This window comes from Zootoca vivipara, chromosome 8, assembly GCF_963506605.1.
Source record: "Zootoca vivipara chromosome 8, rZooViv1.1, whole genome shotgun sequence".
In the NCBI taxonomy this organism is placed as follows: Eukaryota; Metazoa; Chordata; class Lepidosauria; order Squamata; family Lacertidae; genus Zootoca; species Zootoca vivipara.
Genome location: NC_083283.1, coordinates 4,661,436 through 4,676,708, shown reverse-complemented (window position 1 = coordinate 4,676,708; position 15,273 = coordinate 4,661,436). Strand labels below are relative to the sequence as shown.

Genomic DNA, 15,273 nt, shown 5'->3' with positions numbered 1-15,273 from the left:
GCCCAATGACCGTCTAACAGAAGATTATGTGTCTAGCGTGCTCTTGAATGAGTGGGATCGCAGACAGACTGCTAGAGAAAGCAGGGACAAGGCTGTTGGAAATGCCTACAAGCCTTCAACAGGGGAAAGTGAAAGTGTTGCAAAAGCTCTTAAAATGCGCCGCTGTTTTTCTTGCGGAGAGGTCGGCCATTTTAAAAATCAGTGTAAAAACTCTTCAAAGAAGAAGGGCAACTTCAAAGGCAAAGGGGGAGGAGGCCGAAAACCCCAAGGGCCAGCTGCATCAAAGGCTTTGATTTCACGCAGTTCTAATCAACTCACACGTTCTGTTTTTGTTGTCGACTCAGGAGCCACAAGGCACGTGGCCAATGATAAAAATCTCTTTCTTCATCTTGAGAAACAGGGAGGAGCAATTCATCAAGCGGATGGAACGACTATTAAAAGTTTGGCTCAGGGAACGGTTTCTTTGCAGAGCCTTAATGCAACAGTTAAAAATGTTATGTATGCTCCTCATTTGCAGGATAATCTCTTGAGTGTTTCTCAGCTAGACGCTCAAGGATTTAAAGTGGTGTTTGCAAACTCTCGGTGTGAAATTCTTCGAGACAACAAACTCATTCTTTATGCTAAGTGTGTTGATGGTTTATATGTATTGCCTTTTGTTACAGGTACAGCTGCTGGAGCAACTAAAGAAACTGAAAAGGCATGCTGTAATATATCAGTAGATAAGAATGAGAAATTGCATAACCATTGTATTCATGATTATCATCGTTTGTTTGGTCATTTGCATTTCCAGGCAGTAGGTAAAATGCAAAATATGGTTGAGGGCATGAAAGTTCAAAAGTGTCCTTATCATATGAAATGTGTCTCATGTGCAGAGAACAAAATTAAGCAAGCTCCCAAAGGTACAAAATCTGGGAGGGAGGTTAAGAAACCTTATGAGATTGTGCATGCAGACTTGGTTGGACCTCTAGCACTCTCTAGAGGAAACTCATGTTATTTTTTGGTTCTGATAGATGCCTATTCTAGATATGTTTGGGTCTATATGTTACAAAAGAAGTCTGAAGCCTTCTCTAAGTTTCAAAAATTTTGTGCATGGCTCAGGAATGTTCACGATGAGCATGTACGTTGTCTTTTCACTGACAGGGGTGGAGAATTTTGTTCAGAACAGTTTGAAAACTTTACTGCAGAACAGGGCATAGAGCACATGACTGCCACGCCCAGATCTCCATGGCAGAATGGTTTATGTGAAAGAGTAAACCAGACCTTGCAACAAGGAATTAAAACTCTGTTGCATGATTCAGGCCTACCCAACCCCTTTTGGGCTGAAGCTCTATCGTGTTTCACCTATATTTACAACCGCAGATATCAATCAGCCATTGATTGCACCCCATACGAAATGCTGTTCAAAAGGAAACCGTTTGTAAAACATTTAAAAATTTTCGGTTCTGAAGTTTGGGTGCACACTCTGCAAGGTGACAAACTGAGCAAATCTGGTCAACATGGCATTTTTCTAGGTTATGAAAAAGGTTCTTATCGTGTGCTGATGACAGACACAAACACAATTAGGCTGACCAGAAGCATGGATTGTAATCCAAAATGGGACAAAGTTGGCATTTTTCAATGTCATCCCATTTCAGATGATGAGGTGGTGAAACCAATTAACAAAGAGGCAAAACCTGTAATTGATGCTGATGGTAGCACAGATTCTGACACTGATACAGATGATCAGAATGAAAAGACCTCTTTTAAGAAATCAGATGGGTCTGACACTGATCTAGAGGTAGAATCTTTGCCAGATACAGGTCACCATTCTCCCAAGGAGGAGGAACCAGACCCAGAGGATCCCAGAGTATTGCGTAGATCTGAGAGAACTACCAAGGGACAAGCACCTAAACGATTTTCTAAAGAATTTGCTAAAGCTGCTATTTCAGATATGGCTGCCACTAGCAATCCAAACTCAGTTTTTGAACCAACTAACTACAAAGAGGTTCAAAATTTACCTGAAAAAGATGCCGAACCTTGGCTTAATGCCATGAAAGCTGAATTGAATTCCCTAAAGCAAAATGACACGTGGGAATTGGTTCCAGTAGAACCAGGCATGAAACTTGTAGACAGCAGGTGGATTTACAAAACCAAGACTGATCAGACTGGTAAAGTGGTCAGATATAAAGCCAGATTAGTTGCACGTGGTTTTTCTCAAGTTCCTGATCAGGACTATCATGAGACATATTCACCGACAGTCAAATTTGAGACAGTTAGGCTGTTGATGAAAATTGCTGCAGAAGAGGGCATGACCATATCTCATCACGACGTAAATACTGCGTTTTTGTACGGAATTCTCAATGAGAGTATTTACATGTCACCGCCAGACGGAGTGCAGATAAAAAAGGGAATGGTGTGTAAATTAAAAAAATCCCTGTATGGTCTAAAACAAAGTGCTCGATGCTGGCACACTAAGCTGACAGAAGTGCTGTTTTCCTTAGGTTTCCAGCAAGGAAAGGCTGATTCTTGTGTTTTTGTTAAAGAATCTAACCAGCACAAATTGTACTGCATTTGTTTTGTGGATGATATTTTGTTTTTCTGGAAGGATGCAAATATTTACAAAACCACTCTTGCAAAACTGCAAAAGCATTTTGATATGAAAGACCTAGGGGAAGTCAGCAATTATCTCTCACTGGAAGTAGAGAGAAATAAGCAAGGTGATGTTTTGCTGCATCAATCACGTAAGATCAATGATGTGATTGAAAAATTAAATCTGACAGATGCCAATTCTGTAGACACCCCCATGGTCACAGGGTACCAACATGATACTAATGCTAATGTTTTTCCTGACACTACATTGTTCAGAAGTGTTTTGGGTAAACTTAGTTTTATAGCAAGGTGCACAAGACCAGACATTGCTGTTAGCGTAAATTTGCTCAGCAGATATGTAAATCAACCTACAGTGCAAGACTGGAAGGCACTGAAACGCATAGTTAGGTATTTAAAAGGCACTATGCATTACAGGTTGAAGCTTACTAGCCAAAAATCTGGAGGTCTTGAGATCTATGCCGATGCCAGTTTTGGTAGTGATACAACTGATGGCAAGAGCACCTCAGGTGTGTGTTATTTGTACAATCAGTGCCTATTTGATTGGTCTTGTAAGAAACAGGCAACAATAAGCATGAGTTCATGTGAAGCAGAACTCAACGCTTTAAATTTTTCCCTCATGAATGTAGAGTGGTTGTTGCAACTATGTGAGGATATGAGAGTAAAAATTTGTTGTCCAGTTCAAGTTTATCAGGACAACAAAGCCTGCATAGAACTAATCCATTCAGAAGGGTGCAAGCAAAGAACAAAACATTTGCTAATCAAATTGCACCGTGCCAGAGAATGCATTCAGAAAGGAGTTGTAAAAGTCTCATATATGCCAGGGAAAGAAATACCTGCTGATGCTTTGACTAAAGCTGTTAATAAGGAACAACTTGGTATATATGTAAAGAAATTGCTTTTGTGCTAGATTTTCATAATGGTCAGAATGAAAAGGGGGAGGTTGTGAGCATTTTCACCCCTCCCATTCTGAAAATCTGGTGATATCTGCTGTTGGGAGGGAACAGTTAGGAATTGTTACTTTGTTGTTTTTCATTCCTGACTCTGCTCTCTGCTGTGTGCTGTGTGCAGTTTAATATCTTCTGTAGACAAGATGGCTAAGTGAGAGGCTGTAACACTCACAAAGCCAGATCTGTAAATATGCAGTAGTTAATAGAAATAAATGAGGAATGTTTTGAAACCTCTACAAATGCTTCTGCTGTTCACTGCTGATTTGGTGCTCATAAAGCCCAGTTATGAGTCCATGATTCCCGGGTGTATGCTGAAGGTGTTCCAGACGTCCTGCCCAGGCATAGGGGCCTAAGAAGACCTGGACAGATCCTGGCATTTACCCACACTAACTCCCCCAGCCATGCAGCAATCACAGCTAAATAATTCCCGACAGGCGACCATCCAAACACTACCTTCGGAAAGTTCTTCCTCTTGTTTAGCCAGAATCTCCTTTCTTATAACTTGAATCCATTAGTTCGCTTCATTTCCCATGTATCGGCCCTTTAGATGTTTGAAGATGGCTATCCTATCTCCTCTCAGTCTCCTCTCCCCATGCTCTGAGCCTCCCAGGAAGATGAAAGACTTGGGTTGCAAAGAGACACACTGTTTGCTACTCTATTTACACTTCAAGAGTTAGGTCAGTTTCACCGCAGACGGCAAACTGTTCAACATATGTCTTCAGTCCATCTTTCAAGTGATATCAATTGGCCCTTTTCAGTCCAGGGACCAGCTGGGACCTATTATGAGACAAACGAACCAAACTCCCCCCCCCAAATATTGTGTGAAAAAGCAATACATTTCATGAACACCGACGGAGAGACATTCAGGCTCACAGTCTCCAAGGAACAGCAGGCTGTCTCCCACCTCAGAATATATGTGGACTTTTTCATTTGTTATACAGGATGTTAACCTTACTGCTTCAATAGATGCACAATACACCCAAATTACTGGTGCTGTAAGAAAGTCTGGAAGCCCTTGCAATGCAGGAGAAGGGAAGGATTCCAACGAGATGTTTTGCACCTTGCTAAACATTTGGTGCGTGATATCAAGAATAAAATTAGAGGTTGGCATATTGGCTCAAAATGCGTTGAATAAATGCTGTGCTTACCTGCTTCCTACTACTCTGTCCCTTGGGAAGCAGAGCTTTTGACTTCTCGGCGATTTTCTGGAAATACAATAACAGAATTAGTGGTCAGAACTGGAATGCATTAGGAATATTTGTGTGTGTGTGTGTGTGTGTGTGCGCGCGCGCGCGCGTACACGCACACACACACAGAAAGAAATATTGGGGGATGAGCTAACCCTATAATTTAGGAAAGGGGGGAGTGCTTTGAAAGGGTAGCCCTTTGAGAAATCAGAAGTAATTTTAACTTCAAGGGCGGCAGGGTTATCAAAAGCAAAGCATGCATTTAAAAAGTGACAGCCCCAAGTGTGGGGAAATAGCAATTTGCCACTCAACAACAGCTCCCTGACACAACCAGGCCACTCAGGGAGGGGGGAATATGCAATGGATAATTTTGGCACATTGTAATTTATTAAAGATAAATACATAGGTGGAAAACCGCCTGCGTAGGTTCTGATGGAACATGCATAGCTGAAAGAGAGGAACAGGAATTGCAGAATGTATTCAATGACACCAATGACTGGCGTCATTTGAATACATTCTCTCCAGATACGTCAATCCATATTTAAGATCATGAAGGGAATAAAACAACTCAAGCCGCAACAGATGAGAGCCGCTGACCTTGGGCCAGCCATCATATCAGCCTAGCCTACCTCACTGGGGTGTTGTGAGGGCAAAGGAGGGGGAGAACCAGCCACATCACTTTGAGCTCATTGAAAGAAAAGTGTGATAGTTGGGTAAATAATCATGGCTGTGTCCAATGCTGGACACTTAAGAGTTCAACTCATGCAATGGGATGTCCCCTTCTTCTCTCCCGGAACACCATAAACTGCTCTGGAGTGTTCCTCAACCCTCTGGAGAAGATTTTGTTGGGGAAAGGAAGAGGAGAGAAGGGATAGGCACAGTTGGACACAGCCCTAAATGAGTAAGCAGAACTCTGGCAGGAATTAGAAAAGGAACTACTGTAATATCCAGGTTCGTGCAGAATGGAAAGTGACCAACACTCTGTTGAGGCGGATGCGTAGGCAGCTGCCAGAGAAGAGTGAGGTGGTGGAAATGAAGAGCTAAGAAAGGGAACCAAAGGTGGGAAATGTACAAAAGAGCCTCATTGGCAGAGTGTTCTTCATGATTATGCAGGCTCCAGAAAAGGAGGATATTTCACCAGCTTTGCTCCCTCTGCCCATGTTGTTTTGCCACTCCGCTTCATTCAGCTAAATGCCAGCTTGGCTTGGCAAGTTGACTATGAGCTGAAACCTACCCACACCCTCCTCTCCAGCACCCCTTGCATTGGCATGAATCCATGGTTTAGTGTGACATCAAGCAGGCCAGAGAATCAGTGCAGCTCTCTACTTGCCTATGCAAAGCCTTAACCTTGGAGTTTGCCTTTCAAACTCAGCAACTTGCTTCCAAGTTGGGAGGTTCCTGGCTTAGGAAGATTTGAAATCCCTGGCCAATTCTTTGCACTGCACTACCTCCCTCTGAACTGTCTGCCTCCAAATGCTACCTCGGAAGCCTCCCCTTGGCCACTCTTAGACCACTCTGCTTGTTTCTGGTCCCGGCTTCTCTGCACGTTTCCTTCCTCTTAACCATCCGAGTAAAGTGATCATCTTGTGATCACTTGGAAACCCCCTAGAAAGGGACTCCTACCCATTCCGACACAGTATATATTGCAGATTCAGGCTCACAATCACCTTTTGCACCGTTCCATATCGCTGAATGGCATCAGAGAGCTGGTTCTTCAGCCGGTCCAACTGAAGTCGTTCTTGCTACACAAGATGAACAAGAAGATAAACAAGCATCATTAGCATATAACAGGATATTGCTTTTCTGCCACTAATTAACCAGAGATAGGAAATTCTTAAGGCCCCTTGACCCCCAAACTTATTACATGAGCACCGGGTTGATATTAGGCTGAAGCTGCAACACGGCACATAATTCACAATATCTAAGATTCATCTATTATTATTATTATTATTATTATTATTATTATTATTATTATTATCATCATCATCATCATCATCAATACCCCACCCACCTGGCTGAGTTGCCCTAGCCACTCTGGGCAGCTTCCAATACACACAAAATTAATAATAAAAGATCAACATTAATAGTAACAATCAGATCCTATATAAAAAGTCACAATAACTTTAAAATAAACAACTTCTACCAAATATGCAATAATGCATTAGAATCCAACAGTAAACACTAAATTAAACATCAGCAAGTAATAATTAGACAGTTGTTACAATAAAAAAAATATTCATCTATAATCGATTAAAAATAGCAGCAAATCACAATACATAAAATACCACAAACCATACAAAACAATGTAAAAGGATTATATTAAGAAACAAAGACACACAGCTTATATCATCATCATCATCATCATTATTTAAAAAACACCTATCCCTGGACTCTCCTCCCAGCTGTCTCTGCTGTTCTCAAAGTCATGGTCTGAGAAAGGCTCCCAGGGCTGGGTAGGGGGGTAGGGGGGTGGGGAAGGCAGGTGGAAGCCATTGCCCATAGACAGCCTCTCTCCTGCAATGCAGGAATCATTTTGGGGCTCAAAATCATGACCCTGAGATTAAGAGTCTCATACTCTACTTACTGAGCTATCCTTTGCGCTAGGAGTGGTGGTATAATAATAATAATAATAATAATAATAATAATAATAATAATAATAATAATAATGCAATGTGAAATTGCTTTCAAATTCTTCCTGGAAAGTGATTTATAAACAAAACAAAACATATTTTTATTATTATTGGCAAGTGTATTTTAAACTGACTCTAAACTGAGCCATGATTGAGGGGCATCATATAGGCCTGTCCGGTCTCTCTCTCTCTCTCTCTCTCTCTCTCTCTCTCTCTCTCTCTCTCTCTCTCTCTCTCTCTCTGAAGAAGTGATGTTATTGTACAACTGGACCACATTATTTTGTTCTTTTTCCAGCTCCTGAGTGAACACACACACAAGGGAATTCCATTCTATGCAGCTTAAAGAAACTCTACCGTGGAACATCTTGAAAGCACAATTGCCTGAATGGCGCTAGCAGAGAGATTGTGTCAAATTGTTGTTGAAGCTGTTTCTGAATGCATTTAGAGAATGCCGCTCCTGAAGACAGATGGGGAAGAAACACTGATTTCATTTACATCACACCGGTGCTGAATAGGGGAGGCAACCTTGACAAGTAAAGCATGATCACCGTTGAAGAAACTGATCAGAAACATATTCTCTGCCATGAGGCATTAGAAGATGAATACATTAGTGCTACGCAAGGTGAACAAGCCATTCACAGTATGGCTGTAAGCAAGACAAATAAGAAGTTTTGATTCCAAGGTGGCCGGTAGTGGCATGCTTGCCTACAGAGCCAGTGTGGGATAGTGGTTAGAGCAGAGGTCGGCAACATCTGGCCTATGGGCCGGACACGGCTCACAAAGGCCGTTTATCCGGCCCACGGGCTGCCCGTGAACCGAGCCGCACGCTCAGTGAGTCCCCCACATGCTGTGCTAAACTGGCGCAGCGCGGTGCAGGGACTCGAGCGGTGCTGAAAATGGCACCTGCACAGGCGTCGAAAATCGCTTCTGCGCAGCCGCAGAAGCAATTTCTGGCGCTGCGGAGATGCGCAGAAATCATTTCCGGCATTGCGCTGTGCCCGTTCGGCCCACGGACAACGTCCGTGGGAATGATCCGGCCCATGGCTGGATAACCTTGTTGATGCCTGGTTCAGAGCATGGGTAGGCAACCTAAGGCCTGGGGGCCCAATCACCTTCTAAATCCGGCCCATGGACGGTCCGGGAATCAGCGTGTTTTTACATGAGTAGAATGTGCCTTTTTATTTGAAATGCATCTCTGGGTTATTTGTGGGGCACAGGAATTCATCCATTCCCCCAAAAAAGAATATAGTCCGGCCCCCCACAAGGTCTGAGGGACAGTGGACCAGCCCCCTGCTGAAAAATTTGCTGTCCCCTGGGTTAGTGTGTCAGATTAGGACCTTGGTGGCCAGGGTTCAAATCCTGACTTGGACACCGTGACTTGGACTCACTTTCAACCTAACCTACCCCAGAGGGTTAATGTGGGGGTGAAAAGAGGAGGAGGAGGAGGAACCATATGAATCTCCTTGAGTTTCAGGTTGTTGTTGTTGTTGTTGTTGTTGTTGTTGTTGTTGCATTTCTTGGCCTTCATCCATCTCGCTTCTTCTTATGTTCTTGTAACTACTAGCTCATTTGCCGTCCACTGTATGGTTTGCTCCCAGCGAAGTGGGAATTAAAACTAGATACATATGCAAAATTTGCTGAAAATATACCAATAATTACAATAAAAAACAGCTTAAAGAATTGCCATTCAAAGTTGCATATTTTTTTTACTTAGCCAATGTATTATCAAAATGCTTTTGTTTTGTTTTTCCAAAATTGCTATTTATTCGGCTGCTGCGGGGAGATCGATATCTGACAGTGGAAGAAAAGAAACCAAACAAAGCGGAAACAAAATGATCTATTGATTCGGCAGGCTGACAATGCTGATGATGGTTTCTATTATCTGTAATTTAGAGATGCATTTCCTACCATGATTTGTAACTATTATCCAGTCTTGGATAGCAACCCAGGAAATCTCATCACAGGACTTGTCAAACACAAAGAGCCATGTTAGAACTCATCAACCGCAGGGCCAGAGCTAGTTTGCATGCTCTAATTCTCTGGAATTAATCTAATTTGCAAAACATTTCCCACAATAACACTGTTTTGGTGCACTCATAACGTTCCCAGTCTCCAAATTATGGATTATTAACCAGTCTATGCTTCCACTGTGCTCTCTCTTCCATCATGTTGCTTGAGACACAATTAAACCACAATTATTCTGATGTATTTATCAACATCCGCACCAGCTATGTTTCAGCCTAACCAGAACTGCTTCAAAACTAAGGATGGGCGGGTCTATTTCTGGATCACTCCAGGCTCACGTGTGTGTTTTTTTACCCATATTGACATGCAATTCTGTTTCTGAGTTTCATTTTATTTTTAAGTCTCAAAAATATGTTTATTCACCCAAGTGCATATATCTTGGGGTTTCAACAATATTGATTAAATCTCCATTTTGGTGCATCCAAACTGTTGGGAGATATGCTACATTTGGAGATGTGTGAAATCCGACGGAAAGCATATTCAGATCTCCAAATGTCACACGGCAGTTCTTAGCAGTTTAAACTAACTTCCTATAACAAATACAAATCGAAATAAAGCTATGGCGGCCTTCCAAGTCCCCCTCTCCCTGCCACCCCAGCAAAACAGGCCACCTATACAACTACTAATATTGTATAGCATAGCATCAAAATAATACTTCTTATTTTCAGAATGTGGATAGATATGACACAGGAATTTTCAACTCCGACAAATGTGAGAGATAAAAAAGAAAGAAAAAAGAAAGAAAGGAGAAAGGCTATTATAAAGTAGATGTGTTCTATGTTATAAATCAAGCACTACTAAGAGTTGCCCCCACCCCCGGCCAAGCGTCCCTCTTGGTTAACTGCTGGTCATCCTGGGGACCCGAGGAAGCCTATCCCAATCCACTTTGACCCTCTCTTGAGCCATAAGACCCCAGCTCCCTTCCACTCTTCCTCCTGATCCACCCATCCCACCCAACACATCTCTCTAGGGATCGTGACAACCGTAGGTAATTTGCAGCTTGGTAGCTCTTGTGTTGTGCAACCTGTTTTATCTGGGTCTTCTTCTTCTTCTTTGGCGATCCCTTGTAGCCAAGTAACATTGTATTCCATGAACAGTGAGTCCGTAAGTGACTGTGGAGGCCAATTCTGGATCCACACATCCTTCCACAGTGGGGACTTAGGTTTCCAGGTGGGAGTTGATCATGGTGAGGGTTTGCCAAGTGTGCCTTCCTCTTAGCTCGTTTCTCCCTTGCGTCCTGAGATCAAGTGTCTTCAAAGCCCATGACACCTTTTGTAAAGGCTGCTCTCCAACTGGAGTGCTCGCAGGCCAGTGTTTCCCAGTTGTCGGTGTTTATACTACATTTTTTAAAGATTTGCCTTGAGATGATCTTTAAACCTCTTTTGTTGACCACCAGCATTACACTTTCCATTTTTAATTTCGGAATAGAGTAGTTGCTTTGGAAGACGATCATCAGGCACAGCAGTGGAGCTTCATGCTCTGCCACCGGGGGGGGGCGGAGAGCAGGCGCGCTGCCCCCAGGGACGTGGCATGCGTTCTGGGGGTGGGGCAGGACACTCCTTTTGGGGCGTGGGATGTGCCATGCACAGGGGCAGGATGTGCATTTTTGGGGCGGGGCACACCTCACACAGGGGCAGGACACGTTTTGGGGGCAGGGCGGGCAGCCGTGATGGCGCCCCTGGGATCGCGCCGCTCAGGGTTCACCACCCCCACCGCCCCTATCTTCCTACGCGCCTGATCAGGCATCCGCACAACATGACTAGTCCAACGAAGTTGAAGTTGAAGAATCATTGCTTCAACATTGGTGATCTTTGCTTCTTCCAGTACACCGATATTAGTTCACCTGTCTTCCCAAGTGATGTGTAAAAATTTTTGGAGACACTGCTGATGGAATCTTTTGAGGAGTTGGAGATGGGGTTTATAAGTGGTCCATGTTTCGCAAGCACACATTAAGGTTGGTTCTGTAGTACAATAGCTTTGTAAACAAGCATTTTGCTTTCTCTGTGAATGTCTCGGTCCTCAAACACTCTGCACTTCAGTCGGGAGAAAGCCACACTTGCAGAGCTCAGGCTGCACTCACAGAACTCTATCTGGGTGCCTCCTACACAGCTTGAAGCTCAAGCCTGGGGATGTTGTTAGACCCCAGCTATTATAAGTTCTGGCCAACATGGTCCCTTGACAAGTGTGGTGGCCACTGGAGTCCAACAGCATTAGAAGAAAACAGGTTTCCAACCCTGCACTATCATAGCATCCCTCAGATGGCTTTACAAATCCTTCTGGGGAAGAAATATTGCTCTCTCTCTCTAAGCACATGATACAAACAATATACAACATAATGCTTTCAGAAGGGATAGACTGCAAAGCTCTAAATCAACAGATGGTGTCTCATGATATCAGAAGCTTTATGAGAGAGAAGTTTTGGAGCACTATTCGGGAAATTCCCCAAGAGGAACATCGAGGTTCAGCAACCGGTACCCACCTGGGCCATTTGTTCTGAGGGAGAAAGACTGCAGGCTTCACATCACAATTTGTAGGTTTAATTATTGCAGCAGCAGCATGATGCAGGTGGAAGGGGGGGAGAGTGGAACATTGTAGATCTGTTATACGAATTTAGTAGGAGGCTCCATCAGCTATTATGGAACGCCAAGACAGAGGACCACACTTCTTCCATATGCCGGAATATTAACATTTCCTTCTTCTGCAAACCATACTTTCAAAATTTATTTATTTATTTGCAAACAAAAAACAAAACAAAAAAATGTTCTCTCCTGGCTGGTCTTGCTCCAATTATACGTTTTGTTTTTGCTGTGCTGCCAGTGTTGATGGTAATGACATAAGAGTACCAGGAACTATTCTCTCTCTCTCCCTTCATTTGACTTCCCATTGGACCCAATTTGCGCCACTGAAAACGTCTCTGGAAGTCTCCGGCCAATTTTCCTGCGTCTTGATAACAGACCACAAGAAGAAATCTTTCATTTTATTTCACCCGAGCTTCCGTTTGGCAACTCAATAATCCAATCGCCTGCTGCACCATTTGGAGGAGAAGAAAAATGCCCTTATAAATTTGCAATGGTGCTGCATTTGCAAAAAGATGTTGTACACATTAATTGTTGTGTTGTATTTAGTGCAAATTAGCTTCTATCTAACAGGGACCTCTCTCCAACCTTGAGAGAGTCTTAAAACTTCTTTTGTTGACCACCAGCATTACGCTTTCCATTTTTAAGTTCAGAGCAGAACAGTTATGAGACAACAGCGCTGGTCATCAGGATGTCCTTGCCTTCATACATTGGCCCCACCCTGGTAATCATTGTGCAGGGCATCAAATATGCTATTTCATAATGGTGGTTACCTGAGCTCAGTCACTGTGCATGCTAACAGATAAAGCCTACACGAGCCGCCAGCAGAGACTAATTACAGACTTCCATACCCAGGGTAGAAGCAAACCATTCACAATTTAATATTAACTCCATTATCAGCCGCCAAACTTTGACCACAGTCCAGGAAAATTCCATTCATCCAGATGCCCTTGATTTGGGAAATGAAGTGATTCATCCAAGTGTTGAGATAGAAGAATCCCGACATGAAAATATTCCCTGCAATTGGTTCCCAGACACAGAGTTTATGAATAGGACTCTGGAAGATCTGGAAAATGAGTCTTTAAATTCTAGCCCTACTAGGATGAACTCCCGTGTTCTTTTGATGCTCCTCACTATCTTGATAGGGTGTCTTCTGGTTATAAATGCACAGTTTTGAGAGACATTTCCTATATCTGCACAGACTAGCCAGAACACCCTCAATATTGACATTAGATTTTCCACCCCAAAGAGGCATCCATTCAGGAACTCTGAAGGTTCCCTGGAATAAGACGAATGTGAGAAATAAGCTGGATACACAAGGGCTATGAGTTGGGAAAGGATGCTCAAGACTGAGTCTTGGAACCAAAATATGTATACAAATGCATGGTCTGGAGCAGAATGATATTCTGAACGACATTCTTCCGCTTTTGTATGGGGATCATGTTCTCTTCTGTTTAGTTTCCGTTCTTTAATTATCTCGGTAGTTTGGTATTGTTTTATAGCATGTTGCTTAGTTTGTGCTGTTAAATCAGGTTAGCTTAACAAAAGTTGTACAGATTGATTTTTATTTTATTTTTGTATGTATGAATATAATTGTTTCTAATATGTTCTGAATTGTTATATATTGCTCATTTGATATACTGCGGGCCGTTCGAGCACAATTTTGCAGAAAAGTGGCAGGTGTGTAAACAGATGAAGAAGATGATGGTGCTGATGATCTCAGTCCCTAAATTTCATGCTTTACACACACACACCCCATCTCCATATTTTAATTATTTTGTCCAGAAGCGCCCCCTGATCTGAGCCACATGGACCTGGCTCCTTTTCCAGGGGTGGAATGGGGGATGGCATTCCTTGTTTTGCTCACTTCCCATTGCTAAAGCCATTGTTCCTCTCTCTTTAAGACCTCCAAAAGCTTTCTGCTCACAGAAGACATTGTTACACATGTCTGGAATAGAAACCCGGAGTAGCTGCTTAAAGCATTATTGATTGATTTATCTTACACACACACACACAACTTACAATGTAAGGCATGATCTAGTGCATGGATCTGGCCTGGATGTAATTGTGCCATAAAACATCTACCAAACTGGTGTGGCATAGTAGCAGTTGAACCCTAAATATCCTTACTAGGGCTGAGCAGTTAATGTGTGACCGCCTTGGCATCTTAAGATATCATAGTGCAGAACTGTGCACTTGTAAGCATTTCCTAATGAGGAATAGGAACTTTGAAAGGATTTGGTAAATGCCATGCAGTCCTGATCCTGCAAAGGCTGCCTATTAGAATTAAAAACAAATGCGAAACTAGGAGAGCTAAACATGGATGTCCCAATTTCCTGTTACTTCTGTCATTTTTCAATGTTTGATGCTTCCATGTTCCGGTTCAAATGAACTGCTTGAAGTTTAAATCAACCAGCTGTATCCAATATTAAAGATATTAAGAGCAGATCCATTAAAATTGATGGATATGATGTACAGGTCCATTCATTTCAATGGATCTACTAAAGGTAGAACTTAGCTGGCTATAACTCAACAGGATTTTTCTCTCTCTTTAGAGGCAATTAAATGTTCAGGTTCTGCTGCTTAAGTCTCTACACCCCAAAGTGATATTTAAATTTAGTTACTTTTTAACAGGAATGCTGTTGTGCAAATATTGTACCCATATACAGAAATAAAACTGGGGATCTTGTAAACTGTTCATAATTAGGAGAGCATGACTTTAAACAAGGAACCTTTGGGGGGGGGTCACAGAGAACCCTCCTGCCTTTCTAAGTAAGGCATACATAGGATTCAAAACAAAAAGCAATGGGATAGTTCAAAGAGACCCTATTGGTTCTTTTTTGCGTGCATTAATAGAAACAGAGATTTAACATCTTATTGTGCTGCCTCTTGCTTTCCTATGCATAAGAAATTCACAGGATCCGAACACTGGATCAATAAAGACCTCTTTTGACTACAGCCCCTTTTCTTTTCCCTTCCAGCTCCTTTATGGAGTTTCCATTTTTCCTGGATTTTGCAGCCATAGGATTGTGCTGTCACCCTCCACAACTTTGTCAGAAACCATTTCAAAGGCCACTTACCCTCGAAGAACCTCTGATGACCTCAGACAGCTGTCGGATGGCATTTGTGCATGTTGTGATGGTTTTGTTGGTCTCTTGTTGAGTCGTGTGCCTAGAAAGAAAGAAAAAAAAAGACAAAAAGAGGTCAATGACTTTGCAGCAATAATAATAATCAAAAGTTTTTTCAAAAGCCATCCTTGGAAACATAAGTGTCAACCTTTGTCAGTGCTCTACTTTCACATCAATGTTTGGTGCGCCAA

The 15,273-nt window shown here is 42.5% G+C and overlaps 1 protein-coding gene across 5 annotated transcripts in view; it reads right to left on the bottom strand.

The window, feature by feature from the left end:
- TSNARE1 (t-SNARE domain containing 1) overlaps positions 1-15,273 on the bottom strand; it is a 381,230-nt gene that overhangs the window by 188,360 nt on the left and 177,597 nt on the right. For all 5 annotated transcript variants that reach the window (XM_060277563.1, XM_035125893.2, XM_060277562.1 and 2 more), the window contains 3 exons: positions 15,035-15,125; positions 6,391-6,465; positions 4,685-4,741 (listed from right to left, as the gene is read on the bottom strand). In XM_060277563.1, coding sequence (XP_060133546.1) covers positions 4,685-4,741; positions 6,391-6,465; positions 15,035-15,125 — 223 coding nt within the window. The remainder of the gene's footprint in view (positions 1-4,684; positions 4,742-6,390; positions 6,466-15,034; positions 15,126-15,273) is intronic.